At 39.0% G+C, this 17,761-nt stretch overlaps 1 protein-coding gene across 1 annotated transcript in view; it reads left to right on the top strand.

Moving 5' to 3' along the window:
• Positions 1–17,761, top strand: part of Dgk (diacyl glycerol kinase 1) — a 313,927-nt gene that overhangs the window by 84,565 nt on the left and 211,601 nt on the right. Inside the window, exon 2 of the mRNA XM_090388889.1 lies at positions 4,674–4,852. Within this exon, the coding sequence (XP_090245015.1) occupies positions 4,789–4,852 (64 nt within the window). The 5' untranslated portion in view covers positions 4,674–4,788. The remainder of the gene's footprint in view (positions 1–4,673; positions 4,853–17,761) is intronic.

Genomic DNA, 17,761 nt, shown 5'->3' with positions numbered 1-17,761 from the left:
CATATAATGAATAAATCTGTTCAGTCTTATGTTCTTCTACAAGTTGTACAAAACTCTTGCCAAAAAATTCTAGGCCATCTGAAGAAATTTGAATCGGTTGAAGTGCAAATTAAAATAATAAAATTCATTTTTGAATTTTTTTTTTATGATCTAGGGCATCTTAGTGACATAATCAGACAATGGTCCCCCCGATAGTGATGTGCGGAGAGATCAACAGGAATTCACGGAAAAGGAAATCTGTAGCGAAATCAATACAGCTTTGAACATCACAAGGACTTGTAACTCAACCAAAGTATGCCTTTAGTGAAAATAAAACTGAAGTTCTTGTGTGGTCGTGAATGTATCTGTATCCGAAAACGAGTGATACAGTGATTTTATCGACCGCGTAATAACATTTTCCACCATATTTTTAAAAAAGTACTGGTTACAACTGTTATCCCTTTTCAATAATTACATCTGTAATGGTTTCTCCTTATTTATTCAAAGCAGGGGTATAGCGATTATGAGTGAGCAATCCAAGGAGCTAAATGATTTTGCGATAACTGAGAGGAAGGTGGAAGAGAAATTGTTGAAGCTAAACGTAAAAGAGGCACCTAATGTGAATGGGATTTATTCAGTTATATTAAGGAAGTCAGCAATAAACATGAATGCAGTCACAACATGGATTTGTTACGGGGCGATCTTGTCTGACCAATCTGAATGGATAGCACAGCGCAGTAACAAAGGATTTAGATGCAAAAAATAATTTTTGACATCATGTACTCAGATTTCAGAAAAGGTTTTAATACTGTTACACATAAGACATGGAGTACTGTAACATTAAGAGTATATTGCTACTCTGGATAAGGGACGATTGAGTGGGAGAAGACGGAGATTGGTTATCAATGGGCACTGCTCTTCTTGAACTAATGTTATTAGTGGAGGTTCCCAGCGTTTGATGCTGGGCTAATTGTTGTTTCCGTATTTATTAATGATGTTGATAAAGGCATATCAGGATTAATGTCTACGTTTGTTGATAGTACAAGGGTTTGCAGGTGGTTAATGGCAGTAACCAAGGTATGATATTGCAAAATGATCTAGGAGAAGTGGCAATTGGAATTTTACGTTGACAAATGTAAAGTAGTGCTGTGGGTAAAAGCATTGACAAATATAAGGTACTGTTATTGGTAACAGCAATCCCAGAATAACCTACCAGCTGTGTAGTGTCACACTCAGGGTAGCAGAGAATGAAAACACCTGGGTACTTGTGCAGACAGGCTGCCAGGACGGCTCAGAGTTTTGTGAATGATATACATAAATTTTCCCAGAAGGGATGAAGAGATGATTATCCCGTTGTTGTAAGGTAACATCTTCAGTACTGCATAGGCGTGGAAGTCTCATTTTAGGAAGGATATGGATATGTTGCAGCTTCTGGAGACCTGGCACTTGCGAGATATCTGATTGAGGTGTTTAAGACTGAGTAAATTCAGTGCCGATGACATCCTCCCTCTTTTTCAGACTGCACACATGACGGAGCAAGCGTAAATTCAAGTTTACGAAGGATTGTTGTAGAATAGATGTGCGGAAATTTGCCTTCAGTCAGTGGGTAGTTGATTGTTGGAATAAACTTTTGGCTATGTTGTTGAGGTGGGTAATTTTAATAAATTCAAGCAAGAACTAGACAAACTGTTAGAGGGGAAGGACAGGTGATATGGAAAGTTTGTTTTTATTTTGCTAATTCATGTGTACGTATTCATTTACCTGAACTATTACGAAGCTTGTCTAGACCAAAGTATTATGTTTAGATTTGTGGATGATCTATTAACCTTTCAGATACGAGCTAATCAAATTTTAGTGAAGAAATTGCTGATACATCCCTCCTCTGGTTTGATCGCTTAATGTACTAATGCCAGTAGCTACTAAAAGACTCGTGGCTCTTAGCATTTAGTATTTTATTGAAGTGACGCCTGTATTAAGACACAGACAATATGAAAAAAGAGCGAAGAAACGAATAAATAACTGGAAAAGGAAGGAATTATGCGACGTGTTTTATGCAGTCACTTAGTTTTGCATTCATCTTTCCGTTTCTTTATTGGTTTATTTTTAGTCTATCTATATATATGCGGTTTTTCTAGCACGGAAAAGCTATGATAATAATATAAGTATAATAAAAAGGGAAAGTTTCAAATTTAAGCAATTATTTTGCCTGACTGATGCTCTAATATTTCTAAAAGATTCGTGGTAATATTATTAAATCACATTTAATTAAAATCGACAGTAACATTAAAGATACAGAACTAATCAAACAACTGATGCTCAGTAATGTACCCTTAAGTTTAACAAATCTCATGTAAACAGCACTTTGTCATTGTTCCTGATCTGAGAGTTAGACTAGCCAACTAACTCTGTTATCAAACAAGTATGGGTTACGTCATGACACAAGAGGTACGTTAGCTATTGGAGTTAGCTGTATTAATATATTTGATCAGATTAGTGTCTTCTCGGGGTGACTTGTAGAGATGTGTCGTTGGTCATACCAACGACTATTATATTTGTCTTAGGATGTAGAAGCAATGTCCATATCCCTTAATCTTTATTTTGATATTTACACTATTTCAGTAGTACATTACTGATTATAAGAAAAATTCAAATATCTTGGACGTGTAAACAATATTATAACTAGGATTATGATTTATGATCGGTGTAGTTGGCATTATCATTAAATTCATACGTGTGTCACCGATAAAATCTGGAGAGGGAATTGACCACCCATCCAGCAACTAGTTTGATTTATATATACCATTTGAATGGCAGACTCTAATTGGTATGCTTTTTTTGTTTTTGTTTTTTTTTTTATTGTGTTCTCAATTTAAATAATTTTACTGTCTCTCGAGATATCGGGCTAATAATCCCTTTATACTAGTTTACATCAGGATTATTACCAGCCTGATATAATGAATTATTGATTCATAATTCATATTAATAAGTATATTTTTCCATTCCTAGTGAAGTCATTTAAATGAAGATTTTATCATTAGGCATACATAATACTGGTAAAAAGGAGAACAGAAATGGATAATAATATGCTAAATAGTTTTTATTCGTATGTTGAGAAGTACTGGCTCCTGACGATGTCCATATCAATATGAAAAGATTGGATTTAATTCAATCTACATTGGATTTAATGTGTACCTATCGTAATTATATTAACTTTATTACGTGAGTTTCCATATAAATCTTGTGTCGACTATCACTGTCATATTGTAGAGTAAGCTGGAACTGTTTTGATTTTTATATGGTAAAATTAACTTTAACACCTTTTGTTATCGAAATATATTTTTCATAATAATAAATAATAATAATAAACTTCTTTATTGCTGCTAAGTACGGTACAAATACTAGAAACATGGCCAAGAGTTTTACATTAAGGAATGATACATGTGATTAAATTGGTAAAATTAATAGTTTATATTGGATATTACAAGTTACACAAAATAAAAACATGTAAATTGAAATTATAATTAATAGGAAAATATAACAGAAACAGAACTGAACATCGTAACACAATTTGGAAGAATATATCCCATTTCAACAGATTCGATCCACTCGAGGAGAATTCGACGGTATTTGTAGTCTGTAACCATTTTCTGCAGGTTAATTCCAAGACGGAGCAGTGCTTGAATTTTGGGGAGTGCCTTGACAGGTAGGAAACGATTACAGAGTTTCAGCTGGTTGTATTGGAGGATCAGTGTGGGCTCTGACCTCAAGGATGGCAGAGGATTGTGCTACTGACAGAGTTCCCAGATGTTTGGCGCGTTTATCACTCCTGTGTACACTTTTACTGTAGTCATTAAATGCCTGCTGTCAATTAACTTAGGGAGCCTGGGTACATTTAGCAGCTCAGCCACGTCAGTTGTTCTCAACTGAGAGAGTCGGCGATGCTTATTTGTGGCCCATTTCAGGGTCCAGTAGTCACACGTGAGCACTGGTTTTTGAAGTGAGGGCGAGGCAGATGCCCAAATTTCAGCAGCGTATAAAATAACTGGATAAACAGTGGTTTGAAGGTATCTGGTAGTGGTTGCGGCATCGATGGAATGAAGTAAGTGTTGCTTCACTCTCCAGCGAAGGGTGTTAAATCGCTTCCGGAGGTATAACCCAAAGGTTTTAACCCAAACATCTTCAAGTAAGTTGAAAGAGCTGTCAAGTTCTCAGTGATTGAAAACTCAGCCTTTGAGTTTTCAGACAGTGGGTTTAAGGTAAGGAACTTTATATCATCAACATATATTAGAGCATCATCACGGGGACGCATGACTGGAATTAGAATGGCTGAGAAAAGGAGACCAGACAGGACGCCACCTTGTGGGACTCCTGCATTGATTTTCCTTGTAAAGTGGGTCTTCTTCATTGTGAGGTGGACACTTCTGTTCCTTCCTTCCTTTCAGTAAGTACTACATTTAAATTTGAACGAAAGAAAAAATAATCCAGTTGATCTTATATTACAACTGCAAAAATAAGCATCGAAAGACACATAAGGGGTGAGTGGCCATGTAAACTTTGAGAACCACTAACGTAGGAGAAGGGTTTTTTGCCAATAGGTGTACGAAGGGACAGTTCATTAGTTAAATATTTATAAATTTTCAATTTGACAAAAACTTGTTTATCATATTAATTATTTTATTTTTGTTATTGCCCAGATGTAACCGTCTCCAGTTATTTCGTCAGCATGTTGCTCACAGCAAGTGGAAAACAGAAGACGTAATGCACGCGATTAGTAGTTTTTTCTGATGCAGCCGACTAGATCGTCTCATCATGACACTGAAATGGGAAAAGTTGTCTCCTGCGGAGTTTCAGCAACTGCAGGACTACATCCAGTGTAAGTGCAACTAACGTAATATTTTCTTATTAAGTGTTCATGAGAAAGCTTAGCAGATACTATTAAACAGTTTGTCGATGGGATCTCTTACGCATTCATCAGACTAGATATGGAGATTGCAATTTATGTCGTGCAGGAAAGAACTCTGATCCCCATCGCTAGGTAAAAATTCAGTTAACATCTGTCTGAACAGGGTGGTGTGTTTCGAATAGGAGGGAAAATAATGCGGTAAAATTGTTTCCCTTTTTATTCCCACTTGTTTGGAAAAAATTACTATTAAAATTATGTACGGCATTCCCTATTAAAATTATGTACGGCAGTCATAATTTTGTTGAATGTAGGAAACATTCCGTGACCTTCAAAACCGATGGCTAACATTGCTTTTTCAACTATGGAACTTTTACGTCGTTAATTGCGGTCATGTTCTTGACATGATCAGAACGTTTAGAACATGTATAATCCATAAAAAAAATTACAATTATTAAAACGTTTACCAGCATTGTAAATGAAGTGAAGGTCATTCCATTAGATACCAGAAGTAAGGATAATAAGAAACAATAAATATATAAGAAAATCATGAACTTCAAAGGTCTGTGAGTTGAAGTTCAGAGTTATCCTATTCGTGTTTTCTATCTTTGTTACTTATGGTGGGAACGTGTTAGAAAATTTTGGTTGTTCCTTAAGAATATATATATTTTTTCTTATTCTCCATTTAGAAAATATTTTTCTCTGCAGCACATCCATATGTTCTGACAAAGTACTGTGACTATGTTTATTGTCATTTGCTTACGCTTAAAAAATTTTACCATTATTCACATTTTAACCACTAGTACTATCTCTTGGTCAATATTAAATATCACAGATTATTTACGGATGTAAATAAGTTTAGTTGTTAATATTTATTGAAATATGTTTCTCCAAAACTGCTCTGACAATAGGCACACTTTTCTGAAATCATGCACCCCTAAACAGGGGTGCCTGATTCCCCCCGAGGGCGTGTGACTCTGAACAACAGAAAGTATATCAGGTTGTCGACATCCGCGACAAGTGAACAGCTTAAATTTTTGAACTAAGAGAAATCTCTGCACTTTGGGACAGCTTCCCAGCTAATGGGAAATAAATATGCGGCATATAAAATAAATATATGTATTAGAAGTTTGACATTGCAAAATATATCTATTTGTTTACAGATCGAAACCTAAAAGAAATATTACGAAGGATTATTCAAAAAGTAGTGGCAATATGGCTGCTACAAAAGGAAAAAAAAAAAAAAAAAACATTCGCAAGTATTTGACGGTTACACTCGAGGTAATCTCCCATCTCCTGTACAACTCGGTACTGGAACATGGAAGAGGCGTCTTCTTATACGATCAGCACCCTGGTTTTGTTGAAGAGTGGCGAGAGAAAGAGTGAGCATACTGCTCACAGTATGTCGTGTTGCCCGAAAGCATTGACCTTTGAGTGGCTTCTTACATCTCGTTTTCGCGCAGTCCATCACCAATCGACGTGCTTTAACGAAGCGATGAGCTATACCTTTTGTTCATCAGTGGGTGGACGTCCACCACACAGGTCGTCTTTCTAGCCGATGTCGAAATGACTTAGCCCACCTGATCATAATACGATAGGGCATAGTGTTTTGTGGAAGGCGCCACAGGTGGTTTCCCACATCTGCACCATGGTACTCTGTGAAGAATTTACAGAATCTCTGTCAAAGCCAGAAAAAGTGTGGTGTCTGGTTTGTGACAGAGTAGTGCTGTGTTCTGTTGTTCTGTCTCTGGCTGCTTAGCCGCAAGGCCCCTAAGGGAACCCCGCGTTGCCCGCCACCACCACTGGGAGGCGAGCCAGGCTGCCCATTATACACTGGCTGGCCTCCGCCAGGGTTGCCTGAGCTTCCGGACGGAGACCAAAAATAAATTTAAAAAAATAAATAAAATAAATACTGCTTCTACTGCTTCCAATTCTTAAACTACCTAGAAACCTTGCGTCTGATCAATGATCGCCAGTATGGATTCCGTCAGTGTCGATCCACTGGTGATATTCTGGCTTATGTTACCCATTTATGGACTAATTCAATGGAAAGGTTCGGTGAAACACAAGTAGTTGCTCTTGACATCTCAAAGGCTTTCGATCGTGTTTGGCATAAAGGTCTTCTAAACAATCTTCCATCTTATGGTTGTTTGCCAACTGTTTTTTTGTAATTGATTATCCAGTTTTCTCTCTGATCGCTCACGGAGGGTGATGGTAGATGGCTCTCTGTCTTCTAACTTCTCCACTAATGCCGGTGTCCCCCAAGGTTCATTCTTTCCCCCCACGTTTTCCTCTTGTATATTAATGATCTTCTTCCGTTGACTGGAAATCCTATCCATAGTTTTGCCGATGATAGCACATTGCATTCCACTTTCCATTTTGAGAAACCTTGCCCTGCTCAATCAGCTTCAACTTCTCGAAAGTCTGCTACCAATTCCTTAAATGTCGATCTTCAGGTAATTCTCCAGTGAGGCAAAGACAACTTAGTAGATTTCAACCTTTCTAAAACTCAGTCTTGTCTTATATCTCGCAAAAAGGATTCTTCTGCTCCTATGCTTATCTTTGATGACACTCCGATTTCTAAGTAAAATGATATATCTCTTTTGGGGATTACCCTGACTTCTAATCTCTCTTGGCACAAGCACATTACAAATATTGCTTCCTCTGCATCTAAAAAACTTGGTTTTCTCTTTCGCTCCCAGCATTACTTTTCTTCCAAACAGCTGCTCACTCGGTATAAATCGCAAATCCGCCTTACCATGGAATATTGTTCCCACATCTGGGGTGGTGCCCCCAAAACCTCTCTCAGGCTTCTTGATTCCATTCAGGAGAGGGCAGTTAGGTTAATTAATGATTCATCTCTAACAGAGTCTCTCCACTCGCTGTCTCATAGACGTACTGTTTCTGCTGCATGCCTTCTTCTACAGATACTTCCATGGGCACTGTTCTTCTGAATTGGCTTCTATAATTCTCGCTCTCTCTGTCAAAACAGTCCGAACACGTGCAGCCACCAGCCAACATTCATTTACTGTCCAACTTCAAACTCACAGAAACAACTTTTCATCTTCCTCGTTTATTCATTCAACAGCCGTTTCCTGGAACAACCTTCCTTCATACGTATTTCCTGAAAATTACGGTCTACAGAAGTTCCAGTCCAATGTCAACGAATACCTTCTTTCGTCTTCTCAACCTCCAACCCAAGCACTGTACTAAGTACTATAGGTTCTAATACCTCTCGTGTTTGGGGTTTACATTTAAAAAAAAAAACGTAAAGGTGGCGGCTTTTGCGGCCATGGTAGTCATGGAAGGTATGACTGAGCTAAATTAAAATGGAAGTAATTCTCATATATTTTTGGAATGCGACAATGAATAGCCTGCAGTGATAACTCTATAACATATGTTTTTCGTTTAAGCAAAATAACGGAACTCAATTAGTCACGCTCTTAGCCACAACAAGTACACTGAACCGAATTTTTCTTGACAACATTAATTTTGTTACTCGCAATTATGCATCGAAGTAACGATTCTTCTCTTTGGCAGCATTTGTCTTCAATTAGCTGATGAAGAAAGGCGACGAAAGCTCCTGCTAACGCATATGCGTTGGGGGCTGGACATGGAATTGAATGAGTTTAACTTTTTGCTTGTGATGTAACATTTTTATTCGCATGTACATTATATAATTTTTAGCTGCTATTTTCGAAACAAACAGCAATGGCTAGTGATAGAGTACAACAATTATTGGAACCTTTTTACGAGAACAAATAATTGAAGACAAAAGGCATGCGATTAAAAGTTGAGACCTGCCTTTTTTGTGTAATGTTTGAATCCCTCCACACGCAAAAATTTCGCTCATACATATGCGTATTCTCATGTATTACGAAAATAATAACAAAAATCACAATAAAATGAAAAATCAAAGTAAAACAAACCACTCGATTGCGACTTATTTTCAGACTTTCTCTAACGTGATTTCTGTGCTCGGATCTCCCTAAAACCTATGTGCTCTGTACACACGAAAGATGTTTTATGTGAAAACATCCTTGGCTTGCAAAACGTTGGCAACATCCATTTGTAGAATAGAGTGATTGTGACATCGAGACTACATCGGCGCATAGTGTTTTGTGGAAGGCGCCACCGGTGGTTTCTCACATCTGCGCCTTGGTACTTTGTGAAGAATTATAGAATCTCTGTAAAGCCAGAAAAAGTGTGGTGTCTGTTTGTGACAGAGTAGTGCTATGTTCTGTTGTTTTGTCTCTGGCTGCTTGGCCGCAGAGCCCCTAAAGGAAGCCCACGTTGACCGCCACCACCACTGGGAGGTGAGCCAGGCTGCCCATTATACTCTGGCTGAACTCCGCCAGGATTGACTGAGCTTCCTGACGGAAACTAAGTAAATAATAATAATAAATAAATAAAATAATAGAGCTAGAAGAGAGAGGCCTAGAAGAAGAGTGTTGAAAGGAGAATGAATTTGGGTGGATTGACAGGGGAGAATTAATCCACCCTAGTTTAGGCGAAGGATAGGAAAGGGTGTGGGTTTAAAAGTCACAGGGGACAGGCGCCAGTCCCCTGTATAATAATTGCCAGTGGCATAGTGCCTGTACATCCCGCACTGTGGTCAGTGTCAGCAATCTCGCACCTAGATCGGTGCCAGCAGTATTATCCTACCCATTTTTGGTTTGCAATGATTTTAAATCTCCCACTCCGCGGAGTGCAAGCATCCTGCACCTTGGATGGTGCCTGCAATAAATCCTACCCTATTCGGGTTAGCATGGTCATGTCTGTGTTGTTCTGGGGGGGAGGGATGGAGAGTTATCCCACGCCGGTCTGGTTTAGTTCTTGGGCTTTGAGTTCTGCAATGTTAGCTCGCCTAAGTGCAAATGTTTCCTGCGCGTAGGTGGTTAATGCCTTATATGCATCTTCCTCGAGTAGCAGAGTGAATTCTTGATTGCGAGGGTTCCTCCGTATTGTGGTGAGGAATTTAAGCCTAATGTTGTCGTAGCTAGGGCACTCATACATGAGGTTCCCCCAGGACTTCTCTTGGCCGCAGTGGCAATGTGGATCATTCTCTATTCCATGCCCGTCAATTTTTGTTGGAAGGATCCATGCCTGATGATGATAAAGGTCACATGGAGGCCAGGCGAAAACCAGGGAGGAGATTCTGGGTGAGTTGAACTTATAGATGGAAGGAATCGTGTTGTGATGTCCCAATCATGTTTCCAAATCTCTTGTAGATGTTGGGTTATCCATTGTCTTTCCTGTCTGGGGCCGTTTGTGGTGTCAAGTTGAAAATTTAGCAGTTGGGTTGGAACTCCCTTCCTTAAATGATAAAAAGCCCTATTTTAATCACTTCTAAGTATAGTGGCTGGCATCCAGTTAATACCGCAGAGCAGGTGTGCTGATGGTGCGGCACGCCCTGCAAATTGAAAGGAGCACGAACCTCTGGATTGAATCCAGTTTACGTTTGTTTTTTTTGCTAAGATGGCTTTTCGGTACCAAAGGGAGGCACCATAACACACAATTGGCACGTATACCGCTTGGTATATGAGAGTAAGAACCTTGTTTCATCCCCCAGTCTTCCCTGCTGACCCGCCTTATCATAGCACTGTACCTTTTGAATTTTGTTGCCTAGATACTTTAGGTGGTGGTGGAAGGTAAGCCCCGAGTCTAAGAAGATACCTAGGAACTTGACTTCAGTGTGCAGTCGTATGGGTGTAAAGTTTAATTTTATTGTGGGCGGTCTTGTGATTTATAGCCTACCTTTAAGGAGTATGGATTTTGTTTTCTCTCCTGAAATGGTAAGGTTGTCCATGGCTGCCCAGTTCTTGAGTTTCACCAGTGCTCCATTTGCCAGGGTCGCCCTGGTACTAGCACATACCAAAAGGACAAGATCATCCGCTAAGGCCAAAGGCTCAACACTCCCCCAGGTCCATGCCGACGAACTCGTCCAGGACAATAGACCAGAGGAACGGACTAAGCAGAGAGCCCTGCGGACAGCCTCGATCGATGTACCTAGTCTCTGTCTGGAATCTGTTGGTAACTTGGACTTTTCTATCAATTAGATATGACCTTAAGCTGTTGTATAGGTTATTGGAAACATTTGACTACCGAAACCTCCGATGAACACTGGGCCACCATAGTCGATCAAAGGCCCCCAGCAAAGTCTACCATGATTGCAAAGGAGTACTTAACGGCTGTGTGTGTTGCTTGAGTGATTAATCTGTTGATGGCATCTTCTGTGCTGCAACCTGCTTTGAATCCAAATTTCTTGTCACTTGAAGTTTTTGTTCTTCATATCTGGCGGTTAAGCGAAATAGGAGCAGGCGTTCTTGTAACTTGACCATTACAGAGAGCAACGCAATCGGGCGGTAGGAGGTTGGAATTTGTGGTGGCTTGTCGGGATTTTTCAATATAAATTTCAGGGTTGCCGTTTTCCAGGATGTTGGAAAAGTGCCTTCTGTCAGGCAACTATTTAGAAGGCTTAGGAGAGTAAGAGTAACAGGATAGTATTCTGCAAATTTTTTAACCACATCCACTTCCAGCAGATCTGCACCAGGTGTTTTTTTCTTATTTCATTTTGTTTATTGCCAAGTCCATCTCAATGTTAGTGTAGGGGGATTTCACGGAGGCAGGATGATAGTTGTGATTTTCATCTACTATTTCTTGTTGTTGTTGAGTCATAGCTGCAGCTTCAATGGGATAAATAACGGCACATTTGGTATGTTGAGGGTCTTGCGGCTCCTGGGATTTCTCATATCTCCGCGGTGTTCTCTGTATCGAGTGACAGTACCCTGTCCAGCCAGAGATTTAAAGTGTGTGGATCGTGTATAGTGTAGTCTGTTGTGCCCATTATTCATCTGGCTTATTGGCGATCGGGCCCCTGATGGGACCCGACGTTGCCCAAACCGCGCCACGTGGAGGCTAGCCAGGTGTTACCAATAAGGAGTCAGTACTCCGGCAGGTCCTGCCACCTACTTTCCTCAGATTTCAATGGCTAGGACCTATATTAAAAAAAAAAAAAAAAAAAAAAAAAAAGACATTGCTTTAATCGCTGTTGGTGCTTTGTTTGGTCATAGAGATTTGCCTTAAGAGCGAGAATGGATTGTACGCTGGATGAGTTTTATTTTTTGGCCGAAAAGGGTCGGGCAAGCAATTTTGGTGTAGTTACAATTTTGACATGTGGGGCTGTCCGCTGTGAAGGTATACAGATTTGGGTGGGGAGAAGGAAGGCTGGAGGGTAGAAAAAACTGAAAGGGACCGATAGAAGAGGTGGTCCCCAAATGTTCAGTGGGCATGCCCATGCCACACCAGAGGGAAAGTGGGTTTTGCAGGGAGAGGGAGACAGGAGTGTCCCCCCACCGGGAAAAGGAGATAAAGCAGGTCCGGAAAGGTGTCGGATCTGGGTCGCCATTGTTTCAGGGTGGTGGGAGTGCTCTTTGCCTCGCGAAGAGATTTCGAGCGAAAAGCCTTATAGTTTTCTTCTTCCTGCAGCACTATGTCCTCCTGATTTCTAAGGATGGAGCGTAGTTTGGTAAACAGCAGGCCACGGAGGTCTTCATATATATTACATTCATAGAGCAGGTGCTCCCAAGTTTCTTCTTGCCCGCATCTACACTGCGCTATGTCCGAGATTCCAAAATCTGTAGCTTCTTCCTGAAGGAGCCATGCCCTGTCAGCAGGTAAGTGGTATGAAGTCCAGGAGAGTACCAGGTCGGGGAAATAGGGTAAACACGTCCAATGTCTGGTATGAAGCTTCTAGTTTTGCGGCCTTTAGTGGAGTCATTCCACCGATTCTGCCACACTGTTCTCGTGTGGTCTGTAAGAAGTCTTTTTTCCTGTGGTCTAGTCAGAGTTGGGTCCGTAGTGTATCCCAAATGTGTGATTACCCTTCCTTTGGCGTGTTGGTGCAGCAGCTCACGGCCGACAATCTCTAAGTCCAGAGGGAGACATCCCGCAAGGACCTGGAGAGCGTGGGTGCTCACCGTGCAGCATGCTCTGGTTGTTGTGAGAATTATTCGATGGATGGTTTCCAATTATCGAATTCCAATCGGTTTCCAAAATATCGGCACAGTCATACTTCCTTAATATTGATTGCAAGAATACAAGTATTTGACCACAACATTTGCATTTCCGTTACGTTCAATTGTTAGGTGTCGCTATAGATGTTTTCACATCAAAATCCGCGTGTGTGCCCTGTACACACGAAAGATGTTTTATGTTATGTGAAAACATCTTTGACGAAAATCAGAACCGTTTAAAATTTTAAAATCGAACAGCTAGAACCCAAGTTATGAACGATGTAATGTTTTATACTCACGTCCGCTACTCTACCGAGTTAACGTCATTAGCGTTGTTTATGAAGTGACGTCATTTCTGAATCGCATTTTTGTTATCAATCGGTTTTACTTTGGTCCGAAAAATTTAGTAGGTGCCCCCAAAGATGTTTTCACGTCTTTGACGTGGAGGGATGGGATAACAAATGGTAATCAAGGCTCAAAACATTTTAAATCCATCGGAATGCATGTTTTGTTAAAACTTTAAACGTGTTTAAAATAAAGTACATGAAAGCAAAATTTGTAGATAGCATTCATGTTTAGCATTGCAGAATACATAATATAATTTATTATTATGAGGGAAAATAGAAGAGTTTTTATATTTGTTGGACAGCTTTATCCACCTGATTCAAGTTGTTTCGCTGATCAAGGAAAGTGTTTTCGTGTGATCAGGGAAACAACTTTCTCATTCATTACACTTAAAAAATGTTTCTGTAAAACTGCCCTGTCTCCTTTTATCCATACACTTGATTCCTATTGAAGAGTGCGTGTACGGGGACAGTGTTTCTATCACTTACTGAACAACCTGTTTACCGATACTTGCGTTTTAATACTCAGTTTTGCTCAAACCATTCAAGAATAGGATCTGATTGGCCTAAAACAAATTTTGTCTAGTAACTGGAAAGAAATCTTACTATGGCATTTACTTAATCGATAGAACCGATCACATTTCAGATTGGGTCTCTTTTCTTGGCATTTCCTATTAATTTCAGTGATTTTTATTTTATTGCACAACATGCATTACAAATGAAAGCTCCTTTTAATGTATGGAGTACATGGAAATGGCAATATTTACAACCAAAAACGCATTCATTTTGGGCGCATATAAAAGTTATGATTTCAGCAACAAGAAATAGTAAGCTGAAATAAGACATGAATGAAATTTAGATACTATAACATAATTTAAGAGAACAGAACGCTAATTAAAAATCGGAAAAATGGATAATGCACAAAAAATGAAATATTGAAAGGCGCGCGTTGGTTTTCGATGATATACATGAGTAAAATGAAACCTAAAACGAATTCAGTTTTAGAACTTTGACTTAATTTTAGTTATTCACCTGATTTAAGTGGTTTGTAATATTTTTACAATCTAATTAATCTCTGAATTTACTTTTCAACTTTTTTTTTTTTTTTGCTAAAAAGGAAATATAAGTAGATTGTTAAAATAATCCAAATAGTGGACGTTTAATACTGTATGTTGAGCTTTTGCAAAGCGAAAAACCTAAGCAGGCCAAAATAAATTGTCTTAAACGGTAAGGGCAGAAAATGAACTAGCAACTCTTTGCATTCGCAGTCTGTTATTACTATATAATACGCATTTATTTAAATAATCATTTCATTAAAAAACTGACAAATTATGCATATTAATCTATACTCCTTTAATAAGAATTCTTGGCTAGCAATGGAAGGTATTCTGAATAGTACGCATCCTCTCTTCGCAAAATTATGGTAGTTTAATGCTTCAAATGTTTGTTTTTAGCGGCACAAAGGTGACCGATTCATTACTTTTAAGTAGAGTATTCTCGTATTTATATGCTATTTAACTTGGCACATTATTCAATAAGGTTTTATTACTTTTCCATTTTTCAGCTGGTTAGTGTAACGGTTCTGTAATTTAATTTAATAGCCAGTTGACGGTTTCCAGGATCCTTTTATGGCTTCCATTCTATTAATGGGATCCATAATCTCAATTTTCCGCGAAACGTCCATTTTAACGAGTAAAGCGATTCATGTCTCCAGTGAAAAATCGAAACGCTCTCCGTCGCCTGGAAACTAGATCTTATTTTCGTTCACACCTTAAAAATCAGAAGGCCAATTGGATTTCTATTGCATCTTAATTCTCGTAAACGATCAGCTGAGAACAGTAGATCAGAATCTTTTAAATGACAGTCAAATGAAAGGAAAGTCATCTCAAATTCTGTCCGTGAGGTTTTTATGCATTCTCCTTATGAGTGAAAAAATGCGATTTTTAAAAACTCAGCAATACACCCTATGATACCTAGCAATTTTCTGAGTTTTTTTCAACCGCGAGAAAAGGCCCTGCTGTTTCTCTTGCACAAGAAAAAGAGCAATAAATAAAAAAAAGAGTGGATATCAACAACATTATTCTTAACTTTACTGTTATTAGCCTCATTTGGTGCTCATTTTGATCATGAATGACGAGAGTTTTTGTCACATCTTTGAAAGACAATTGGAGTTCGTGGTGGTGGGGGGGGGGAATCGCTGCACTCATAAAATGCAGAAAGATACGCATTTTAAAAATACGGTAGTACCATATCTTTTGTCTTGGATCTCTGTCTGTGGATGTCTTAAAGATGAAATGTCAGTTGCATTGACTGCCGTAATCCCCCCCCCCCCCGAGATATTACATTTATTCTTTAATGAATATATACATAGGCGGGTTCAGGGTAGGGGCACATGCCCTCCCTGTCGGTTTTTTTTTGGAGAATATACACCAGTTGTTTAAATTTCTTTTAGCAACAAACAAAAATTTTTTTCGTTGTTAACAAGGATTTTAACTAGCTTTGCTTAGCTATTTTCAACTGACTACAGTTGGCAACCCTGCTGATGTGCTCGCCATTCTAGTTCGAGGCGTTACGCAATTTGGTCGTGCGTAAGGTTTAACTCAAAGTAATTCAGTTTAGCTTTGTGCCTGTGTCCGAGAGTCACATTACGTTTGAGTGTCGTATTTGTTTTGTTCTGTGCATTATTTTGCGCCTTTTTTGTGCACGCACAAGGGACTATTTTGTGCACAAACAAGGCACAAAATGGTGTCCCTCCGGGTCACTTTTTTTCTGGATCCGCCAGTGAATATATAGTTCAAACAACGGCAAATGAAATAAAGTTACATCTAGAATCAAACTCAGGATTAAATAAAATTTACTACTGCAAGTATCCGCCTACTATCACAACTGCCACGCCAAAAATTGAGTATTATGGTGAAGAAAACGTAAGATTGAATCCTCGATTTTTAACGGTATTAATTAAGCATCGATATATCCCCAGCGCCAAAGTCTAAGAATGCTCTGAATGTCTAACATACTAAAGATGACCATCCTTGTGTGAGCCAATGTTGGCAGGAGGCGGAATGTGACGCCCTCATGTCACATTGAAATTCTCAGCCCTCTGTGATACTACGCAAAGGGGCGTTCAAACTTCGAGATAGACTGCGGACCTGAGTCGGCTCCCCAGAAGAATCTGTCACGCCCGCGTGGTTTAATCTTAATCATATGTAATGTTTTATCAATGGTTTTGAGGGGTCTTTGTTCGGATTCGTCGATAACTGCAGGAATTTCTAAAAGGTCTTCATTCGAGGTGGTAGTTAGCCGATCTCAGGTGGAGGAGTAGAGATTTTTCCCCATGTGAGTTAGCCTGCATTTTTCAGCTCCTACGAAGTGCAAATCGCCTCGAAAACACACATTGTATAGATATAATACACAGAGGAGCAAATAGTATATGTCACTGATGTCATTAAAAGAACCGGCAAGTAGCATCTACAGTACACGTTGTGCTGTGGTCAGTTTCAGGAACCTTTTCTCATGGATCGGCTGCGTGTTTCGCTGGTCATTTGTTTTAATCAACCACTTGCTTCCCACTATGTTTAACAGCTTACCTAATCCACCTATCAGTTCTGAAAATAGCCGCTTTACATTTCACTCCCTTGATGCATCTTTGGTATCCACAAATTTAAGGGATAGGTCATATTAAAGAACTTCCATGCAGGTGTGGCCTCTGATGTGTTACTTGTTATGTTAGAGATGTGCTGCGTGCCACCCAAGACACTGTCGAATAATTCGGAAGCACAAAATAAAAAAAAGTGGGGCGGGTAGCCTACAGTCAACTCGCTTTCAAATTCGTAATACACGCGTTGCATAATATTTTTGCTTTTGCTAGTTATTTAAATGAAATCCATGCTAGCTATGCAGATATACTGAAATACAGTACGTTCTTGAAATAATAAAAAATAAAAGAATTTTTATAAAATAAATCTTTATAAAAAAAAAACGGAATACGGAGGCATATACGGTACTTCAGTTATCCGTTCCCGTATACTACTCTTTTTATACAGTAATTGACCTTAATGAGACGATTGAATCTGCTTTTGAATCTGAATAGGCTTAAGTTGAAAATCAAATTAGAATTTAAAAAAAAAAAAGCGAAAAAAGTCAATCATGAAATAACAAATAAAACCCCATCATTACTTTGTTTTGATACAATAATATTCTCTACGTCCATTTATGTATCACTTGATTCAGTTTCATCAACTTGTATATAGAGAAATTATTCAGTTTCGTTTCTTGCAATCCCAGATTGTACAACTGAAGCTACAGGTGCGAGTTTTTCTGTATTTTCTTACCACCATCTCTTATAAACTGCCTACAATTATTTAGAAACACACATACACATGACGTTACCTATTTAAATATTTCTAGTCTAGAATATCCATGTTGATGCTGCCATAAAATTGTTATATTCTTGTATAAACAGACAATATTTCAAGCGACCTTCAAAACATCTACGTGCGTACGTAACATTGGGAATCCTAGTG

The sequence above is a fragment of the Mastigoproctus giganteus genome, chromosome 14, assembly GCF_048544385.1.
Source record: "Mastigoproctus giganteus isolate SK-2022 chromosome 14, ASM4854438v1, whole genome shotgun sequence".
Taxonomy (NCBI): Eukaryota; Metazoa; Arthropoda; class Arachnida; order Uropygi; family Thelyphonidae; genus Mastigoproctus; species Mastigoproctus giganteus.
Note: the sequence above shows the minus strand (reverse complement) of the source record. Positions and strands in the feature narration are given on the sequence as shown.